This window comes from Boleophthalmus pectinirostris, unplaced genomic scaffold (assembly GCF_026225935.1).
Source record: "Boleophthalmus pectinirostris isolate CB_2022bp ecotype Guang Dong unplaced genomic scaffold, ASM2622593v1 HiC_scaffold_6, whole genome shotgun sequence".
Lineage (NCBI taxonomy): Eukaryota > Metazoa > Chordata > Actinopteri > Gobiiformes > Gobiidae > Boleophthalmus > Boleophthalmus pectinirostris.
The window spans coordinates 30647641-30670337 of NW_026571447.1; the positions used below are offsets into that span (position 1 = coordinate 30647641).

Here is a 22697-nt window from a genome sequence, read left to right on the forward strand (position 1 = left end):
TCCTTCTACTGGTGGTGCTAAAAATTAGTTTATAGTACAAATGAAGTAAAGAAATGAAGTAATTTCCATTTTGTATGAATAAAGTTTGTCAAAGTTACTTGATTTGGTATAATAGTATGTGTAGTAAATAAGTTTCACATTTTTACATCTTTTTAAGTGGCAGTTTGTGGAAAAAATGTTGAGGAAAAAAAGAATTACAGAAAGTAGCGCTGAGCTTAAAAACAGAATACCTCTGCCTGTGTCATCTACACGGAAAACTCCTTCCAAAATGCAGAGACAATTGCAAGTGCACGGAACACAGATTAAGCGATTTTCTGACCGATTAACACTGATTTAACACAATAAAGGTGTTGTCATCTCTTTAAATTAGTCTAATCCTAACTATTGTGTAATTTAGACAAGTCTAGTCTCTGCAACATTAAGGCTGCTAGGTAATAAAACTGGAATTTCCTCTATGTATGACACATCTGCTGCCCATGTCAAAGCAGAAAGTGAAAAAAAATAAATAAACAAAATGTACATGTTTTTGCAAAATCTTAAATATAATTGTTATAACTAGCGACGTTTTAGTGAGAAAGTGCTAAAGCCTGTAATATGCACTAAATTTGCATGGAATAATTATGCCGATTAGATAAGAACTGAAACCACAATGTTGGAATACGAAATAAAAATATATTGTATGCAAAAGTAAAGACAAAGGGGTTACAAATCACAAAGTCGTGATCATATTTAAGATGCAATAAGAGAAGGTGCATCCAAATTCAGTTATGTGAAGAAAAGTACAAACTGCTATGACTCAGGCGCAGAGTATGTGAACTGTGACAAATGGAAAAGCGGATCAACTGTTGCTGAGGGTTCATTCCTGGTTTCAGTGCCAGTTTAGTCCTGGTGAAGACTTTGTTTGGTCCGGTTCAAGTCCCCGTTTAGTCCTGGCCCAGTTAAGTGTTTTGTCCATGTTTAGTCACAGTTTTTATGGTGTGTGTACATGTGTGAATAAGTATAAGGGTGCTTGTTGTTATTTGGTCTGAAATTCAGCTTGTTTTAGCCCTATTGTAGACTTGGTTTGGTCCTGTTCTAGTCATTGTTTAGTTCTTGTCCAGTTCAGGTTTCTTTTTGGGTTTTGTCCATGTTTAGTCCCAGTTTTCATGTGGTGTGTGTGCAAGTGAAATGTAAGCTAGCCTTTAGTCTGCTCCGCATGTTTGCTTAGCAGAATCCATCACTACACAAAGCATTCACAGTCACACTAATGTTTTTGTACGTGACATTAGCCTACTTATATCTTTTATTTAATCTTGTAATATTCTGAATCTGTAAGGAACATTGAGTTACCATGTGTATGAAGTGGCATGACTTAAAGTGCCTTGCGTTACTTATTGAAAGACAAAGTGGAGCTAGTTGTTGTTGTCTGACAGAAAACATGTGTTTCAAATGGAGGAACAAAAGGCTTCTCGCCTCTTCCACACTGCACTTCTTCTGTCATTGTAGCCATTTACCCCAGCCTGGCCGCTCCAATGTCTGTATTTAATCAAGCCGTAGCCCTATCTCTCCCTCCCTGCTCCCTCCATTCCCTCTCTGACCTTACAAGGAGAGGCAACAGGGTTGATGTCATTGAATGAAGAATGCTGCAAGAATCTAGAGAGAGGGAGAGCAGGGGAAGAGGAGGGTCTGCCCCAACCACCACACACACCTAACACAGGGGGAGAGGGAAGGAGGGAGGTAGAGGGAGAGAGAGACAGAGAGGGAGAGAGAGAAAGAGCAGTGCTGTTTACAGTGTAATATACAGCCAAACGAGAAAGAACTTGTTTGGAAGAGTGGTGTCATTCCTTTTGGAGACCAGGAGGTGGGTCTGGAAAAGAGAAGTTAGAACACTCTTACTGAGAACAGAGATTGGAGAAAAGAAGAACAAAAACTTAAAAGAGGAAATTCTTACTAACAGCTGTTTCAACAAGGTAAGTGTGTTCTGTTGCCACAATGGGAGGAGGCTAATTGAGTATTGTATAGTACATAGTGATCCAAGTCTCAGTTTACCTAATAAGGTAAAGGCGACGTTTCAATCCCAGTGAGGATTCACACACAACACTGCGCGCATTGCTGTACAAAACTATCCAAATGCGTAATGCTATGTTGATTGTTTACTTCTCTAATGAATGCATTTAAAATATAAGTGACTGTATGTTAAATAGGCTATCATACCTCGTTGTGTTGAAATATTTCTGGCTAAAACATTAAAATACTTTGAACTTGAGCGTAAGTCTGCACCGATGACAACCCGATAAGATTTGGGCAATGCGGAAACAGGAAGTGCTAAAGTTGAGTGAAGCTAACTTTTCGGCAGCCAAGAGGAGGAGAAGCCGGGGCTGCAGCAGTGGCATCAGGGTAAGGAAACGACGTGACAGTCTGAAACCGTGTGCTTTTATGGGGTTAGTTTCATTCAAGACAAAAAAAAAAAAAAAAAAACTGCACGGCACATTTCTGACGTTCACCGCTTCACGCTGACGCACGGCCAGGTTGATTTTACGCACGATTCTTCACGTCCACCACCTGAACAGAAGCAGCTGCAGTCGTACTATCATCGTTTAACCATCGTTTTATGTTAATATATCGATGTCAGTCTCATATGCGATGATGTTTTGCTGTTAAATCGCTAAACGCATTGACCGCAGACTCGTTGTTGGTCGCAAACGTGAGTATTTACTATGAGATTGTCATTGCTATCGAGCCAAGCTAAGACGAACCATAGCGCAGCCTTGATTTTGATGCACATCCTAGCTGCTTTATGGTGTTTGCTATTTCTGATTACGCAAATATAATGTCATGTTGCCTTGGCCTCTTTTTTTTTTACTGTTTAATCTTATCATTGAGGTTTCCAGATGGGTGGAGCGCAAAGGAATTCAAGGAAATCCTATTTTTATGCGCAATAGTCTTGTTTGTGAAGTGGTGACATGCGTTGTGATGATTAGAAAAAAGGAAAAAAGGTTTAAATTAGGTTATTTCTGAGGATCCAGGGAGCATTGGGTTTCAGTGATCTCCGCAAAATGTGTTTCATGTGCTAATAATGACTATGCTAATGATCTGTGTCCAGCTTTTCGAAATAGACTACATTATGCCTCCTTTTTATAGGTGGCATTTGAAAAGATGTAATATTTTGTGCTAATTTTTCATCATTCTGAACCCCATGGATATCAGCTGTTATTGTGCCAGTTTTATGACAGATTTCACTGTTGTCTCGAAAGGAGAACAGCATGCGTGCGCCATGACTGTGTAGTGACCTGTAAGATTGGACTGAAAAGGGTTGTTTGTCCCACAGTGATGACCCCCCGGCCCAGACAGACAGGCTTTCCCAGAAACGTGGTGTGCTATTAACCTTCGAACAATAGAGATTTTCATCAGGAACACACTGATACAATGACACAGACCAAACAGACCAACTGCAGGTTGGCTGGGTTGAAGTCCTGTGTCATTCAGAAAGTGAAATAAGATTTTACTATTAAAGCCTCAGCGTCTGTGAGACTAAAATAAAATTTTATTATTATTTTTTTTTTCATTTTGTATATTTGTTGCTCTGAAAAATGCAGAAAAACATGTATCCTTACTCCTTACATTCAAACCTGACTCTTATTTGGCCTGGCCACCTGCTTCAGTTATAATATTCCACAGTATGTTATAAAACTCATCTAGTATGGTTTTAACTTTCATTACCATAAATCATGCAGTTGTCAAGCCATCCCGCCATCTCCATAAAGTTGTTTGCTGTTTATTGTCACTGTATTTGAGTTAACTATTCAGAATTTATTTTTGTTAATCATGAAAGTGGCTGAGAGGTTTTACCGCTCGCTCACAAAACTCAAGGTTCTCTGATTTATCTTTTAACCTGTGCATACTGCTGTTGTGTCCTTAGGCAAGACACTTTACTTGTCTTGCTTAAGTGTGAATGAGTAGTGAGTGAGCAATTAGTGGTTGGTACTAGCCACGTTTCTGCCCTAAAGCAGCTGAAGTAGCTTACGATCACACTATTTTTGTAACAAGAAACCTGCAATGTAAATCCAAGACCTCGTTTTTGATTCTTTTCATTGTAAAGACACTTCCTTTACGATTTGTACTTGTGCTTAAGGCGCTGCCACAACTAGTTTTCATTGTGAACTAAATTCATTCCCATGGAGGCGAGCAGGTATGCTACCAGGTTAAGTTATAGGTCAATTTATGGAGAGGTTCAAGGTGTTTTTTTAGCAATAAAAATGCTAAAATGCTAAAAATGCTAAAATGTAAAAAAAAAAAAAAAAAAAATCTATAGAAATTGAATAAATACAGTGAAACCTTCCAGACAAAGCAATAACACGTCCATGAGAAAAGCAGGTGGCAGACTCCCCACCAGAAAAGTTACATAGTGCACCTTTAACTATGGACAACAGAGTAAACTATTGCACAGTTTAGTCATAGGCATGATTGTGTGTGGTTACTTCTTTATAGTGTAGTTTCGTGTTCAAACAAAGCCGTTATTTACAGAGCCAAATGAGTCATCACACTTGCACATCCTTATGACCGTTCAAAGGATGCAGCTTTGTATTTTGTTAAATTAACTTCCTGTTTTAACCAAAGGCAAAATGATGACGAGCTTCACACATTGTTTTAAACTCTTCTCTAGTAACTGCACCCTCTAACCGAAAATGACCTATTAAAACAGCTCAAAGGCAAATTATACTTAAATATCCAGACAACTGTCCAAACAATTTGATTTACTAATAATTGATACTAAAACTATTATCAAAACTGGATACTCATTTGAATAATAGCCTGACCCATTTGGCGCTTCAACCATAATGATGAATAAATTATAAATCTGTCTGTCTCATTAATAAAGCATTAATATGGTGGACCCCCACTGTTAACATTTTCTCTCACTAATCTAAAAACAAGCTGTGAAATAAATTAGTCAGTTAACAGCTTTTACTAATTTTGTGCTTGTAGAATCATTTAAGATGCATTTAAAGAATAATATTTCTGATGAACAGTCTGCCACTTGCACGTCCCTACAGATGTTAATGCTTTGTCGTCTTTCCACTGGATAGTTTTAAACATATTTATTTATATTGATGTTGCCCAAGTTCAAGTTGGGTGTCAGATCTGTGGAGTGGTGAGTCCCTTCACAGAAAGACGGCAGGTGGCGGACCCTCTCTATAAATGTTATGCAGTGTTTGCCAGGCTGGCGCCACCTAGTGCCTCCGCTCAATTTCATTTCTCTCCAGTGAATAGGTCAGTAATCAAAATACGCTAGACGGTTTGTAAGAACCCTGGAAGTTGTAGACCGTGCATTGACCAAACAGCGAAGAGCTGTGAAGCCATAACGTCAAACTCAAGCACCTGTCTGGGTTTCTTTTGTGGTACAGCACAACAGTAAACAAAGCGGTCGAGATGGATGTAGACGAAGACGGACATTCTGTGTTGGCAACAATTCCCGAGATCGAGGATTTAAAGCCGGAACAAAGAGAATGTTTGGTGAATTTTATCAAGGGAAAGACGTTATTGCCCTTCTTCTTACGGAATTTTGGAACATCTTAATATACCAGTTAGGCCCGTTAGTAGCGCATTACATATGTCACGACCAAATGGCAGTGATTAATTAAAAAAAGTACCCACCTACCATTGAAGTTAGACGATTTCAGGCTAACGCAATACACCTTTTAAATGAAATTATGAAAATAAAGATTGCGTGTCACTATCACTGAAACACTGTAAAGTAATTCTATTAGGTAAACTGCTCCGGTCCAGTCTTAGATGTGAAAACTTGTCTAATAATGTCATACTGTGGAACATTGGAGGCAAACAGGTGACAGACCCATGATCGAAAAAGTTGTACCTTTAAATCTGTGGGAAAGAGAAGAAGTAATATTCTGTAATCCATCTGTAACACTATGATGTAAACGGCTCCAGTCTAGTCTTCTTCATGTGAAAACTTGTATAAATCTGATTTGAGGAAAGGGATGATGTCACTGAAGTGCGCTGCCAAAAGTGGTCCTCGGATCAGGGCCTCCACTCTGAAGGATCGGGTTACCTCATGATGGTGGGCTGAAGTGTGAGTGAGAGAGAGAGGAGAGAGGAGAGGGGAGGCTGGTCTTAATGTTACCACTCCTTTGGGACAATATGGAGAAACAGATGGGGCAAAGTATTTTCAGTGTTGAATAATTGAGGAACATTGAACATCATCTGTTAGAGACGAGGTAGATACACGGAGCTAATGGAAGGATAAATCACAGTCTACACCTTAGACTGACAAGAAGCTTTTAGGAACCCAGGAGAGGCTAAATGTAGTACAATAATTACTTTTACTATATTTAGGCTTATCGTCAAGAAGCACAATAACACATTTGGAAGTTGTTGTGTTGTTCGGGAAAACATTACAATAAATGGTAACGATATTATAAATAGGGCTGCACAATATAACACAAAAAATATCAATATTGCAATAATGGCTGTCACAATAATCGATAAGAAAAAAAAAGAAGATATTTTGCAGTGACATCATGCTGGGGATGTTGTGCATTTATCTCTAATGGTAGGATGTGTAGGAAAGTTAGGCTAATGATGTGTGTAAAATCCCTCAGTCGTCCAGGTAGAAACCAAAGTTAGGTTAAGATCGCCTGAAAACTCAAGAAAAAAAAAAAAAAAAAAAAGGATTTCACATCACATTTTTAGGAGCTTATGATCGATATGAGTGTTTATGGTCCTGTTTAGGTCATTTTATATGAGAGACCATTATAATTCCAACTAAATAAGCTATTTCTGGTCAAATTGCATTAAAATTAAGCGCAGATTAAAGTCTAAGAGTCTAAAACAGAGCAGAGCGTCACACTTCAGGAAATGTTGATGACATCAGCTGCAAATTAATAATAACCGCAGTATTGGCCAACACACTAATCGATATTGCAAGAAAATAACAACACAAAGAAGCGCACTGTTTTGGGAAAGTGAAATTCCTCATTAGATTTAGTCTCATCTTGGTTCAGTCCCCTAAGTTTTTCTTTTGACCCAGTTTGGCAAATTAAGGCATGTGCTTTTTTTTTATATATAAACATATAAAGACATTTTTATTGAGTATATCATCATCATCATAAAGTCTAATTTATGATACAATAAACGCCACCATGAAACAAAAAAGTGTTAACTACTTAGTATAAGTAAAGAATATCAAATATGGTAATTATTTGAGCCTCTGTCCTTTGTATGTGTGTGTAGTTGTTGTTTTTTATTTTTATATTGATTATATATGATTTTATTGATTTGTTAAATTAGAATAATAAACAAAAATTGCCTATAAAAACTAGAAAAAAGTGAGTTCAAAAGCAAATAATCCATCCTTTGTTGAATGTTGAATTGGTAATCAAACTGTCATTAAACCGGCCACCCTTTCGGTCCTAGACAAACGCTTCATCCAATACTGTCACCCTCAAGACTTTATACAATTATTTTCTGAATACCAGGATTACGAGCAAAACCTTTAGACCATGCCCCCCGAAGGAGTCAATCTCATATAAGTTGCGTCTTGTCCTGTTGTAGCTGCACTGAGAATTGGATATACTGTACTGTATATTGTTACGTTTGCGCTAACAGTCAATAAATCCATACTTTCTTTTGCCGTTTGGACGGATGCAGCCCCTTAAAATGAGAAGAGAAACACTAGAAGACCAAAGAGATTTCTCCCGTGCTCTAGAGGCATTTTGTCTTGTCAGAACTTGAACCTATGCCCATGTCCCAACCAAAATGGAATGAAGATTAGATAGTAGCAAAAGAGCTGTGTCACTCTTTAGTCAAATGTATTAGCAGAGCTTGAAGTAAACATTTTAGCTAACTGGCCACCGTGGCAGTGTCTTTTTCAGAAATGAATAGTAAATAATACGTTTTGGATAACAGGGAATATAAAATCTCTGCTTAATGCCTGTTTCTGGTAGCCTTAAAAAAAAACTGTAAGAGGGATTGTAAAGAGGTTGCACATACTGTATCAGCCTGATTCATCAGCCGGTTTCACCGTCTGACCTCGCAGCATTAGGATTTGTTCGCTTGACGATACGCAGGTACTTTTTTTCATTTAACCAATCGCTGCTATTTGGTCGTGACGTATGTAATGCGCTACTAACAGGGCTTTCTGGTATATTAAGCTTTTCCCAAATCCCGTAGAAAGAACAGCAATAACGTCTTTACCCGTGATAAAATTCACCAAACATTCTCTTTGTTCCGGCTTTAAATCCTCGATCTCAGGAATCGTTTCTGACACAGAAAGTGTGTCTCTTCGCTGATTGGCTGGTGCCCGAACTTGTACTTCCAGGGTTTTTGTGAACTGTCTAGAGTATTCCGATTCCTGACCTAGTCGCTGGAGAGAAATGAATATAATACTGTATATAGTCTACCCATGGAAATACAGAATACATTTTAGCATTTCTTATTCATTTTTCTTCATGGTCTAATCATCTAATGCTACTTTATTGTTTTTAAAGTTACATTGTATCGATAGAAAGTAATAGATATGTGTTTTTAATAAGAAAAATGTAATTGAAAATTGTTATTGATTAATACAAAGATAAAAATTGTAAATTTGACTTAGTTTTTTTTTACTATACTGCCTGGCCTTACATTCTTAACACAGCACATGACAGACATATTGACTGATAATTAAGCTTTAAAATTACATACAAGGTTAAACAGCTATTATGAAGCTTTTTATATTTCTGATAGTTGAAAAGGAACATGCTTTTATCTATTCTCCTCTTTCTTTCCATATCTAAATACTAAATAACAAAAGATCTCAGGGGTCAGTATGGTAAAATGGTGTCTTTCACTAGAGGTCGCGTCCACGGCTCTTCTGAGAAATGTGTTTAGACTTAGTGAGGAATTTTGGTGGAGACATTGAGGTTAGATCAACATTTGTTAACCACCAAGTGTAATATTTGAGCTCCCCCTTTTCTGACGCAGGTTACTGAAAACACTTATGGTCAGCGCTGAGCCTCATTCAATAGGATTCTAGCTCGTATTTATTGTGAAAAATAAAGTGCAATTCAAGGGTAAACTGAGACTGAAACCTTGAACTAAACCTGGACTACTGATCAGGTTTAACAAAGGACTAAAAGAGAACCCAACCAAGACTAAACTAACCTCAAACCAGGACCAAACCCGGATTGAATGAGTTAAATTAATTGAATTCAGAATATTTGTCTTATGTCTTATTCATTTATCTTTGTTTTTTCAGTTTAAAGTGCACTGTGGAACTTTTCTGGTGGGGTCTATCACTTGCTTGTTTCCATGAAGATGTAATTACTGTATCTGGAATGTTCCACAGTATGGCATTAAACCTCTGTCTTGCATTTATTTTATTATTGCTTAAATATACTTTGAAAAATGTGCATTGGTTCTGTGTCATTTCCTTGTCTCCATGGCGATATATATTTTGTGCAGTCATTTAAATGCCATACTGTGTAACTTTCCAGGCAATGCCACCAGAAAAGTCCCATTGTGCACGTTTTAAGCAATTTCAAAGCTTAAATATGTATTTGTGTAACTAGTTATTTACAAGATTTCCTGTAATTGCACTAAATTGTTAGGAAAAATAATTATGTATTGCTGTAATTGTTAGCTGAAACGTTACGCGTGTGTTTTTCCATTTGTAACTTCATCATATAATGCAACATTTTACTGTCAAAACCAATTAATTTTACTGTTGAAACGGAAAAAAAATTAATGAGAATGGACTTTTAATGTTTTATTTAATGACTCTAGACCCAACCACATAATCTAAAGTTCTCTAATTTGTACTGATGTATCATGCAGCGTTGCACAGTCAGTGTCTGGGAATAATTACGTGTACTAAACCTAACTGCAGGGGACATGTTTTGTTGATGCGTCACCGCTAATTCACTGACGGAATACTTCGGACGCTTACGCCACCAAGGAATGCATGACCTTTGACCTCTGAGCTGAACAAAGGAGATGAATACAGACTTGTTACTTTAGAGCTGAAGGATGAAGCTTTTAGTTGTAGAAATATTATCTTTGGCACATTAGATCAACAGCGTAATGAATAAGATCAGTTCATTTAAGCACAGATTACTCTTGTCTTGGTTTGGTCTTGGAATGGTCACAGGTTGTCCCCAGTTGAGTCGGGGTGTAGACCAGGTTTGGTCCAAGTCTAGTCCTTGTTTAGTTCTGGATTTAGTTGTAGTTATGTGGTGTGTGTGCAAGTGTGAACCCAGCCTCAATGTGGACAATGATGTTACAAAAATGTCACTCTCAGATGGGGAGAATCTATGTGGTTATTCTCATTATAAGAAATAGAAAGGAGGATTTGTAAAATGTTTTGAGCATGATCATTGTTCATTTCATCTTAATAACAGGGCTATTGTCCTTTTGTTGTTTAGTCAGTCAATCCTTTAAATTTTTTTTAGTTGACATAAAGCATCGCGTGAGTTAGATGGTGTTTTGGTTATGACTGGACAATATAATCTTGTTTTATCAATCATTAGGATGTTGTTTAAAAGTAGTTATCGCTATTAGGGATGTAACAGTAACTGAAATCTCTTGATATAATATCGTCATAAGTATCACAATAATACCGATTACAAAATCCTTTGCTTAAATGTATGGTTTTATAGTAGCAATAGCTAAAAACATCGGGAACTACATATCCCATGACTCCTTTCAGTGCACGCAACATGAAGAAATATGTTTTTACTTACATTTTTGGGATGATCACAGAAATAATTCACACCAAATTCTTGTCAGGCTATTTTAAAAGCAAAAAAAAGCTTCCTATCTACAATTATATCAAAAATAGTGCAATAAATATTGTACCATGAAATGCATAACGTGGTAATATTGTATCGAGAGATTTGGATATCGTGTCATCCCTAATCGCTATCAGTTTTTGTGCCATTTCTTAGTCGTTTAATCGATGCACAGGGAATGTCTTTAGTCAACCAGGACTCTCTTTTCTCTACAGCCCTACATAATAACAATAGTAATTTAACCTGGCCCAATTCCATAAAATATTATAAGCCTGAACAATGTCATGATGTCATCTGAAACCCAGTTATTGCCTGTGTCTTGTTCCTAAGCAGCAGCCGTTAAAGTGACCAAAATGTTTACGTTTTCCACAGACAAGCACATAAAATGGACAACAGTAGCAGCAAGCCATTTATGGTGACCTCCTCGCTGAATTTCAAAGTCACCACCCCCTCCTTCTACAACCAGCCAAAGAAGTTTGCCTCCGTAGCACCTCCACGACCCAAGAGCCAGACCCCCCCCTCGGGCCCATCACCAACGCCAGCCAGCACCGCGGTGATCGGGCGAGTGGGAGACCTGCCCCCTCCTCCACCGACAATATGTGACGGTAAATATTTTATTATTTTGTCAATACTTGCTGGTGAGTTTCTAGAAAGTGATGTCACACTCCCAGATGGGGTCAAAAGCCAGATTCATTGATTGACTTTATTTATTATTGATTTATTGATTAAAAGGGATTGTAAATATTTAAAAGTAAAATTAGAAATGTTCAACTTGATCATTTTTATTTGTGACTAAACCTTAGAACTTGTTATATTAAAACAAATATCTGCATTTCAACAATATTCAATTTAGTTGCCCCCTTATGTATTACGAGAACCAGTACAGGCAACATCTGTTTAGTCCTGGGTTTAGTCCTGGGTTTAGTCCTGGGTTTAGTCCTGGTTTAGTCCTGGGTTTAGTCCTGGTTTTAGTCCTGGTTTTAGTCCTCGGTTTAGTCCTCGGTTTAGTCCTCGGTTTAGTCCTGGTTTAGTCCTGGTTTTAGTTGTGGTTGAGAGGCGCAGCGTACGGAAGGAGGCATGGGGTCCACGTACCGGTCCACGGCCTCGGGGTTGGGGACCCCTGTATTACAGAACTGAAGCGATACTGAGAAAAATTAGTTTTTTGTTAATTGGGGATTCTGTCAATAATGATAATCAGAACACACTTTTGCAATCCCTGGGAAATGTGCTAAAACGTGCCTGTAAATGTCTTGCTTGAGGTATAAGTACAAAAGTGAATAGTTTAAATGTGTTTACAAGTTTACGCTTTAAAAAAAACCCAAAAAACTCTTTTGTAACTGTTCTTCTTCTCACAGCCAACTAAATGAATGTTTTCATCAAACAACAATTACTGTACTATTAACAATAATATTTTATAGACAATAAATCCCCCACATCTACATATTGTACTGTAGTTAAAGGTGCACTACGTAACTTTTCTGGAGGAGGGTACATCGTTCACTTGTTTCCATGTAGATGCTATTGCTTTGCCTAGAATGCTCCACATTAAGGCATTAAACTTGTCCATGGAGAAAAGCAGGTGATGCCAAAAAAACAGGTCAGATCTGTGGAAAGTTAAATAGTACATCTTTAATTTTTAGAAAACACAACGCTACAACATTTTATTTATATCCATGACAACTGACTGTCTCCTTTTTTGTCAGAATTTCCACCTCCACCCCCTCCTCCACCTGCGGATGACGACCTGCCAGCGCCTCCCCCTGAGTTTCACCTGTCAGTGTCAGGTGATGCCCCCGCCTTCCCTGCCCCTCCCCCCGTGGTGGATGACTTGCCCCCTCCTGTTGATGATCTGCCCCCTCCAGCTCTGTTCGAGGGCAGCGTGCCACCCACCTGCCCCTCGCCCCCTCCTCCTCCTCCACCCCCTCCACCTCTCCCAGCCTCCAATACCACTGTGCCAAGCAACGTAGTGGTAAGTTTAAAATAAAGTACCCCTTAAGTTTTGTCATATTCTTCCAAATTTACCCTAGACTTTTGTGCAATTAGGCAAATACAACATCTGTTTACTTCTACAGTGACAGTTACTACAGTTTAGTGTTATACTTCATAATAACTACACATTAACAAACCTTAATAAAACATCAAGACAGACTTGATTCATAATGAGCACATAGTTTATTAATAGTTTTTTAAGAATTATTCAGGCTTAGTAACTTAATCAAGTGATTAGGAGTTACAGTAAAGGCATTAAGTCAATACCTCACTAAGCCTGAGTCATGTTTTAGTAATATTTATTGCTCAAAATCTTGTGGCAAAAGCATGGACTTCGCAATATAACTTAAGTTACGGCACTCCTGAATACACAATTACAGCCTGACACACAGATTTGAACATGTAGGCCACTTTATTAAATGAACCATGAAATTGTTTGTTTGTTTTTGCATGGTGTTGATAAATGAATTGTACTTTTGGCATACAGATTTGAAACGTTTTTGATTATTCCTATTTCAGAGACCAATAGAGAAGCAGACGAGCTTTGATAAGCAGCTGGATTCTCTGACTGACCTGTTGTCTGAAATGGAGACGAGGGGACCCTTCAACCCAAAGGTACAGAAGCCAAATAATGAGATCTAATACGTCTTAATGCAAACACACACTCTGTTTAGGCGATACACTGATGAAAATGTTATTGTTTATTCTGATGAGATATTTAGAAAGAAATGAAATGTGTCTGTAAATGTCTTGTTGTTCTTTGGTTCAAGTACGTCATAAAAAATTAATGGATTATGAAATAAACTCCATCCTTTATACCAGCACTGCTCAATCACAGCAAAAATCATGTTTACAATTATTTGTCTCATAATTGAAGTGATCATTTCAAACGATTACTTCTATTCTATACTATCAAAAATAAACTGCAGACCTACAGTATAGACCTAATTCATGTTTTTGGTCATGTTTTGTGACACTTTATAGATCAGAGAAGAGGCTTTGTTCCAGGTTTTGCAGAACAAGCAAACATGTCAATTTAAATAGAAGTGAATTGTGTAATCAATACACATTTGTAATTGAATTTAAGCATCACTGAAATAATTTTTAAATTCACAGCCTTACTTTATACCCCTATTTGAAGGAATATCCAGAAATTGTTGTATTTTGATTTAGATTTTTGCAGCCCTTTTAAAAATATTTATTACAAACCAAATACTAATATTAAACATTTTGCATTACTCCAAAAACAACAATTGCCTTATTATGATTTTTTTTTTGACATCTTCCTTCTCTAAACATACATGCACACTTACATAAGAAGACACTTTGTATAAAGAAAGTGATGTGAATTTGCAGTAATGGAACAGAGCCAGCTCAGAGGAGAATGAGTCATGCATTGTAAATAATGGTAGTCTGCAGAAATGGCCTGAAATGTTGCCAGATATGATTATTTATCACAGATTCGTCTGCCGTAGTCTAAAGCTCACAGAAAAATGAACTGTTTGTGAACATAGTTTGTGATTCATGGAGAGAGAGGAGGCATAAAGCAGAATAGTGTGATTAAAATGGAGCGAGTTGGACAAAACACTTTCCATGTATGGCTTTCTGTTCTCTTTCTCTCTCCCCTTTCTCTTTTTCCCTTTCTGTCGGTCTCTCTGTGTCTCAAGATAAATGTTTGTTGTTCTAATATTTTATTTTGCAGATAGGAACAAAATATTCTCAAAGCTTGACTTGACAGGCTTTTCCATTGTTAGTTAATAAATGTACATGATTGAGATTTCAAATAAAAACATTTGGTTAAAGATCTTAAATATTTCATGAACAAGACCCATACACACTCAGCTATTACAATACATATAATTATTCAAATTATACCTCTGTGAACAAGACTTGTCCCTGTCCTCAGATGAAGGATATCTATGGAGATAGGTTATTGTCTTCAAATAACATTCACAAATACCAGAAACAAATATAACGGCATTCACAAATATTTATGACTGAACTTAAAAGGGAAAATTATCATCCAGGCCCTGTCATTTTGACTAGCAATGCAGACGAGCCAGTTAGCTGGGTTTTCAGCTGCTTCATGGTTCAGTATATCCATGGCTACTCAAAGCAGTTACCGTTTTTGTTTAGTACAAATGTGCACAGCTCATACGAAAAGTTAAATGAATACTATTGACTAACATTAGCCAGGCTTGCTAGTCTGCCAACTCAAATGAGAACTAACGTTTGCTAAACTTAACTAAATGCTTTCAAATACTTTAAGTTTAGTCACAAGTAAATGACAAGTTAAATGACGAGGAGATAAACAAGTTATACTTACAGTTGACAAACCACCTTCCCCCATCATTTTCGCCAGTCAACCTGAAAATTATCTGCAACCTATGGACCTAACGACTACTGCTGTGTGCAATAGTAACACAATGTTGTCAACCATAAACCATATGACTGAACTTCAGCTGATGTGATTCGCTGTTAAAAAAACAAAAAAATAAAACATTTGAGCATCATTATTTATAAGCCATGAATTATTTTTGTGAATGTTGTTCTATTTGTTTCTGGACCAAGAAATGTTTTTGTGAATAGTGCGATATTTATTTGATAAGACATTAACCTAACGCCATAGAAATCTTTCAATCAAATTCTGTTAACAATTGTAATTTATTCACAATTAAATGAAACATTTCACATAATGATAAAGTTGTACATTTAGTGTTTTGGTTCACCAGCCAATTACCCCAATCAGGAAACAGAATGAGTTCCTCAATTTGTGTTGCAAGATTCTATGATTAAACCCACTTTGCTATAAACCCAAAAGGACTACGTATGATTTGTGCTCAGTATATGTCAGCCCTAGGGCCCTAGGTTCAGTTGTGAATGCATTAATGTTCAAGGGTGTATTTACACTTTCACACTGACCACATCAAAACTAAACTGGGACTGGATTCAGAACTAATCCTGGACGGACAGGACTAAACCAGAACTAGAAAAGGACCAAACACGGTCTACATCAGGACTAAACTGGGCTCTAAACAGGACCCGATACGGTGTAAACGCAGTCAGTAGGATTGCATGTGCCAACTTTACTTGATTTTTGAGACTTTTTTTTTTACAAACTTACTAAAGAAATTTTTACTTGTGTTTCTACAGTTACCCAACCAGTATTCATCAGCTCCAGCCCCTAAACCCTCCGCTCCTCCTCCCACTGCTCCCAAACCTGTGCTGTCCTTCCTCCCTCCTCCAGAGATGGGCGACCGACCGCCTCCTGCTCCCTGGGCCGAAGAACTCAAAGCCAGGACCACCAATCGGCAAGGCAGCCCTGCACCCCCCGTCGTCCCCAAAACCGCCTACGGGGGAAAACCCTCAACTTCAGCAGCCTCTTTAGCACAAAAACTGAACCAGAGTTTAAACCAGAACAGCGGGCCGATTAGTAGCGCACAGAGAACCAGTCCATCACCAGCTACCAATACATTCCCTCCCCCTCCTGCAGCACCGCCCGCAGCTCCTCCCGCGGCTCCTCCTGCAGCTCCACCAGCACCCACAAGTCCTTTCAACAAAAATAATGCCACTAGCGCTCCCTCCAATCACACTAGAGCATCTCCGTTTGGTAGTCAACTTAACGCAAACCAAAACGTTGCTGTTCCTCCTCCTAGTGCTCCTCCTCCTAGTGCCCCTCTAACCAAGACGGTGACCCCGCCTTCAGCATCCTTTAACCAGCCAATGAAAAGTCCCCCCTCGTCAACGGTATGCTGCCTCGCTTTATGTGTTTTCATCGTCCTGTTTTAAGTAACTCTGTCTTTTAAAGGCGCACAATGTAACTTTTCTGCTGGGGGGTTTCGCTACCTGCCTGTCTCCATCTATCTTGCATTTACTCAGTTAGAGGTGTTTGTGTCTCTTGTTTGTCACTTCAACACCATATTTTCAAATTGTAATAAAAAAAAACACTAGAATTTTATATAACTTTATTGATACTGCCTATAAATAGTGCAAATATTTGTCAAAAACTTAGCACATTTAAAAAGTTTGGATTTAAAACCATAACTGAGATATAAATTTTCGCTGTTGTTCATTGTAATTTCAGTAACTCAAATGTTGTACTCACTGTGTTTTGCGTGCAGCCCTCTGTCCCTGGTAACATCGGAGGAGCCCCTCTGAACATGAGGGAGGTGGAGGAATTGGAGAGGATGACACAGGACTTCATGAAAAACATGGACGCACATGCCCCAGTCATCACCTCCCCTCCTACAGGTACAAGGACATAAAGAGAGGGGTTTGCAACACAGAGTAAGGGCCTGTACTGTATGCATTTGTTCTTCTGTAGAAAAAGAACAAACAGCTTTTAGTGCTTAAGACACTACAAGACTAGCCAGGCTGGTGCCACCTAGTGCCTCCGCTCAATTTCATGTCTCTCCAGCGACTAGGGCAGGAATTGGAATACACTAGATGGTTTGCAAAAACCCCGCAAGTGGGAGTCCGGGCACCAGCCAATCAGCGAACAGCCATATATTCTGTGTTGCCAACAATTCCCGAGATTGAGGATTTAAAGACGGAACAAAGAGAATGTTTGGTGAATTTTATCAAGGGGAAAGATGCTATTGCCCTTCTTCCTATGGGATTTGGGAAAAGCTTAATTTACCAGTCATGACCAAATAGCAGCGATTGGTTAAATGAAAAAAAAGGTCGAGCGAACAAATCCTAATGCTGCGAGTTCAGACGGTTTCCACGAAGTGAAACCGGCTCATGAATCAGGCTATTACAAGACCGTGTTATTCAGGAAATGTTCAAATTGGTCCTTTTTTAAGGGTCAATACCTGTTCAAATAAATATCTAGTTTTATATGTTTGTTTTTGTATTGATTAATATGTGGATATCCATTTATTTAGTTATTTTTTGAGAACCTTACTCTTGCCTATCCTTACAATCTTCTATAATTATGTGAAGATATAATTTGGTTAAGACTAAAATAATTTGCTTTGCTGTTTCTCTCCAGAGGTTTGTGGTAAATGTGGTGATGCGCTGTCCCGCACACAGCCTGCAGTGAGAGCCATGGACAAGCTCTTTCATTCCAACTGCTTCTGCTGCATGAGCTGCCATCGCCCCCTGCAGGGCATGCAGTTCTACGACAGGGACGGCTCCCCTGAGTGTGAAGACTGCTACATGGTGAGAGGCTGGATTAATAAAATACACTATTTTAGGGCTGAATAATTATGGACAAAATGTTTTTTTTCAGATACAGATATTGAAATAGTGATTAGCTTTGCAATTCAAGTCCTAAAATCAAGACGCTGTTCACAAGGTTTATTTAAAACAACATTAGAGAAAAAATTTAAATGTGAAATAATATAAGAATTCCCCGTATTTCAGTCTTAACTACAGGTTTAGCACGCTTGATACTTTGTGACAAGGATCTTAAATTGTAAAGAGTGAATAAATAAAGCAGGAAATTGTAAAATGGCATCTGGGAAAGTGCTTTACAAGATGCACAACTATTCAAACTGCTATTTCCGCTGCATTTAATTTTAGACTTCTACTCCCTGCTTAGGTGTATCTACATTAAATACACTATGAATTATGTAATATATATTTTTATATGTTTGTAGAACTCTTTGGCGGTGTGCTCCAGATGTGGAGAGAGGATCACAGACCGTGTGCTCAAAGCTGTCGGACAGTGTTTCCATGCTCAGTGTTTCCGCTGCAGCACCTGCTCCTGCGTCCTGGAGGGGGCGCCATTCATCACCGATGACAACAACAACCCTTACTGTGTTCAGGATTACCACAGGTGCCTTTCACTGCCTGTTTCTGTTCTAGAATAGTATTTAAATGGAAGCAGGGGCACTTAAAATTAAACATTGTGAATAGATGTATAAAACTGAAAATCCAATGTTGAGCCTTAGCAGTTGTTTTCATAGATTGGGTCCACAAAACTGCAAATTTAATCTTGAGCGTTTATGTTCTCTTAACTGTTCTCTCAAGCATTCACGTTTTATACATTTGGCTGTAGTTAATTGTGACAACAGAGAAGATGTTGAACTTTGTGCCAGTTTTAGTTTCATAGGATCAGTAATAAGAGAGATAACATCTGCAGTTTGATAATTAAAATACTAATTCTACCATACAATTCTGACTTGCCCTCCACTTCTGTTTTAAACTATTTCATCTTCCTGTTATGTGCAACATTTTGAGGACATTTACCAATTCAAAAGTTATCATATTCTCATTTTAAATTGTGAAATTAACACTGTTCCTTTAGAAAATGTAATCATTCTGAAACCTGTGGATAAGGAGTTTATTGGAAAGTGTCTTTCTGAATGTCACAAAATCATCTCGTGTGTGTTGCAGGCGTTTCTCTCCTCTGTGCGTGAGCTGCAATGAGCCCATTATTCCAGCTCCAGGTAGCGAGGAGACAGTTCGAGTGGTGGCCCTCGACAAAAACTTTCATCTTAAGTGTTACCGATGTGAGGTAAGAGGGACAGGGACAGGGACAGGGACGGTCTTTTATTACAACTCATTTGAAATTACTAGGGAAATTACAATCTCAAGGGGCACCCACTTGTCACCATGGAGATCTTTAGGTTCCACAGTATGGCATTGAACTTATCTATTTTGTGTTTATTCAGTTAGGTTTAGAGCCACCAGCTTGTCCGTGGAAATAGATAAGGTTTATGCCATACTGCAAAACATTTCTGGGAAAACAAAACATCTCTGCATTAGAATATTACACAGTACAGCTCTGTATACAGGGTTCCCACGGTCATGGAAATCCTGGAAAAGACATGGAATTCTAGTATCTCTTTCACTCAAATACTGTGTTCTATTAAGTTCTCATTAGGCTATTATGATTATTTCTGAACATATGCGCCTTTTGTTTAAAAGAGACAACAATAAATGCACGGACAGAATTTTGAATGTTAAAAATCTATAATACCAAACCATAAAATGAGTGGAAAGGATTAACATTTCATATTTGGCCCTAAAAATCTGATCAATTCTACACATGTAGGTGCTGTAAACTCATGGAAAATTCACTTTAGGTCATGAAAAAGTCAATGAAATTTTGTCAGTGAAAAAAAGTGGGAACCTCATGTATATTAAATTAATAACATAATTTTTCAGGACTGTGCCCGCCCTCTCTCCATTGAGGCTGATGAAAACGGCTGCTATCCTCTGGACGGAAAGATCCTGTGTATGAAGTGCCACACCCAGCGAGCCAAGCGAGCGGCGTAGAGGGGCCCGTCTGTGCCACTCAGTGAAACTCTGAACCAAATCAGATCTGCCTTTACACAGTGAGAGAGCACAGGGAGTGAGTGGCTGAATGAGAGGATGCATGCTGAATTACTGTAGTATTTCCCAGTCCCACTTCAGTGCAGAGGTAATGTACTGCATTGACCTGGTGTCCCTTTGTGAAAATGTCAAAAACTCTTGATGTGGCCATTAAAGACATACTACGGAACATTCCAACTCAATAAATGACGCTAATGGCACTAATCTCATTGCCATTTAAAGTAATCATTGGCCCCTTGCAGTTTCTTCAGTATTTTCAAAAGCATTGTCTGTATTTTTGTACTATTACTCCATTGCCTTTGATTGCGCCCACTCACTGTTGTTTTCATTTGATAAACATGGTAGAATAATTTGTGTTTTTTGCAAATAAACTAGACAAATAGCACAAGTAATTCATGTTTTTATTGCTGGAAAAAAGTCTCTGAGCAGGCTCACCTCTCTAGATCTAACTCGTAAATTGGCCTGCTGCTTTGGCCTGTATGTTCTCCTTCTTCATGTTCATATTTTAATAATCCATAAAAACTACATCGTCTCTGAATAGTTTAATGTCAGTATTTATGTGTCAGTGTTCTGTGAAAGTTTAGCTGGTTACACATCCTGGAATGTCCCGCAGTATGGCTTTAACGGCCATATGGTTTCTCCTGTGCCAATTGTATGTTTACTCTAAAAGCATAACTTGCACAAAAGGTTTGATCTAAAGAACACTCCTATAATAAAAGTTGCCTTTGTTATCGTCGCATCAGTGTGTCGGCTTAGCTTGGCGTAGCGGACCAACGAAAAACGCCATTAGGGCTCTAACTGCTCTGCAAATCAATGTAAATTTATGAATGTTGCTGTTTTTCTGTGACGTGAAGAGGGTTAGAAATGCAAACCAGCTTTGTTTTGAATAAAATTAAAGGGGACATATTATGCAAATTTAGCTTTTATGAGGTTTTAACAATTTTAAATAACATTAGTCTCGCACCATTAGCTCTTTAAGCGTTGTATTTGATTGATTCGCCCCCTAAAAAAACCTCCTACTCCTGCTCTTTATCTCCGCCCACTTCTCTCTAGTTACAAATTCAGACGACGGGTCATTTATGTACGGTTAAAAATATTTTTCAATGGTAATACTTGAGAATTTCCTACTTCCTATCCACTGTGAAGAAGCAGTGCCTATCAGTTCCGCAGTGTTAAAGAGGAAGTCATTTAACCCATTGTATTATTAAGCTGTTTTAAATCAGTATTACAGTTGAACAAAAAACTAAATAATGATCTACAGTACGTGTTATAGTTTAATATTGAAAACTTGAACAGCATAAAAGCATAATATGTCCTCTTTAAAGAATAAATATGTGGCGCAAAATACACATTGTTATTAAATTGAGATGCATGACGATATAAGAACAAACTAAATGAACAAACGAAAGCACAGATTTTCTAAAGAACAATTATAGAAAACATTGCTAGAGCATTGCATGGCATAAATGGGACCTATCGAGGAGATTTGATATAAGTCATATGTTTTATAAGCATTTTCCATAATTGCTTTAATATTTTAATGTGTACGTTCTAATTTGTGTATGGTCATTTCCAAAAACAACATACTGTTCCAATGTTAAGGAGCTCAAGGAATAAAACTCATAAGACCAAATATTTGAAATTTGGAGGAAAAGGGTATATCAAAACATAACCTTTTTTTCTTATTTGTTTTGTGAATCCAGTATTCTTGATTGCCACAAATTGTACCACTATTCTGGAGTCTATGTTGTTAATGTGTAATTGTGTTATTGTACGGTATTATGTTTCTACCTATTGTGTTGTTATCTTTTATTGGGCAATGTGCCTTTTTCACTGCCTTATTTCTTTGCTTACTTAAAGGAGCACTGTGTAACTTTTCTGGTGTAGGATGAGCTACCCATTTGTCTCCATGGAGATGTAATTGCTTTGCCTTGAATATTCCACAGTATGGCATTAAACTTACTCAGCATGCATTTATCTAATTATGGGTGTTTTTATTGCTCAAAAATGCCTTGAAAAACATGCCTTGGGTTGCCACCTGATTGTGTTACCTGCTTGTCTCTAGGGAGATGGACTCCACCAGAAATGTTACACAGTGTACCTTTTTAAAAAGTTGTTATCTAGTATCAAACTGTTACTTATGCTTTCATTGTCTGGTGCAGCCAACCCAGAACCACAATACAACTATAATTCAACGCCATCTGCTGGCTGTAGACGGTAGCATTTTCCTTATTGCTGTAGCAGCTGCTTGTTTTATTATCAATTCTTTATCATGAGATTATGTGACCATCAAGATGCCTTTGCTATTACCGTACTTTTATTTGTTGTGACATTTATAAATTGTGTTTTCATATCTGTGGATTTGTACATCCAAAAAATAATGTAGCCTCAACCTGCGCTTTTTGGCTGTATTAAATAAAAAATAATCTGCTCTTAAACTAATTGTCTTGTTTTTGTTAGTATTTTGACAGTATCTGTGTTCCTTTCTGGAGAAGGATTCCAGTTCCAGTTGTTGCAATGATGGACAACTAAAAAAAACAAAATATACAGTACAATATACAGTATAAACAAACAAAACATTTTTTATTTTAATTTAATACAGTGTCAATCAACTAGTTCTAGTGTAAAAGTGAGCAGTATGTCAAATTATGTTAAATC

The 22697-nt window shown here is 37.8% G+C and overlaps 2 protein-coding genes across 4 annotated transcripts in view; one reads left to right on the forward strand and one right to left on the reverse strand.

Annotated features, from left to right (window-relative positions):
* Positions 1 to 2238, reverse strand: part of fam131bb (family with sequence similarity 131 member Bb) — a 63808-nt gene extending 61570 nt beyond the window's left edge. Inside the window, exon 1 of the mRNA XM_055163749.1 lies at positions 2029 to 2238. The gene's annotated coding sequence lies outside the window, so the exon portion shown is untranslated. The remainder of the gene's footprint in view (positions 1 to 2028) is intronic.
* On the forward strand, positions 1658 to 22477 carry zyx (zyxin). 3 transcript variants are annotated; one of them, XM_020927883.2, is made up of 10 exons: positions 1658 to 1949; positions 11139 to 11371; positions 12470 to 12735; positions 13275 to 13370; positions 15909 to 16502; positions 16877 to 17006; positions 17749 to 17918; positions 18359 to 18537; positions 19098 to 19218; positions 19872 to 22477. In XM_020927883.2, exons 2-10 carry the CDS (start codon positions 11152 to 11154, stop codon positions 19980 to 19982), a joined length of 1887 nt encoding a protein of 628 aa, XP_020783542.2. In that variant the 5' UTR covers positions 1658 to 1949; positions 11139 to 11151; the 3' UTR covers positions 19983 to 22477. The 3 variants fall into 3 exon arrangements, with proteins under 3 accessions (XP_020783542.2, XP_055019723.1, XP_055019722.1); XM_055163748.1 differs by lacking the exon at positions 1658 to 1949 and adding an exon at positions 2222 to 2376; XM_055163747.1 differs by lacking the exon at positions 1658 to 1949 and adding an exon at positions 2401 to 2683.
* The last annotated feature ends 220 nt before the right edge of the window (positions 22478 to 22697 follow it).

Coding starts and splice junctions, on each gene's coding strand:
- zyx (XM_020927883.2), top strand. CDS start 11,152: ATGGACAACAGTAGCAGCAAGCCATTTATGGTGACCTCCTCGCTGAAT. Junction 13,371..15,908: donor GGGGACCCTTCAACCCAAAG/GTACAGAAGCCA, acceptor GTGTTTCTACAG/TTACCCAACCAGTATTCATC. Junction 16,503..16,876: donor AAAGTCCCCCCTCGTCAACG/GTATGCTGCCTC, acceptor TTTTGCGTGCAG/CCCTCTGTCCCTGGTAACAT.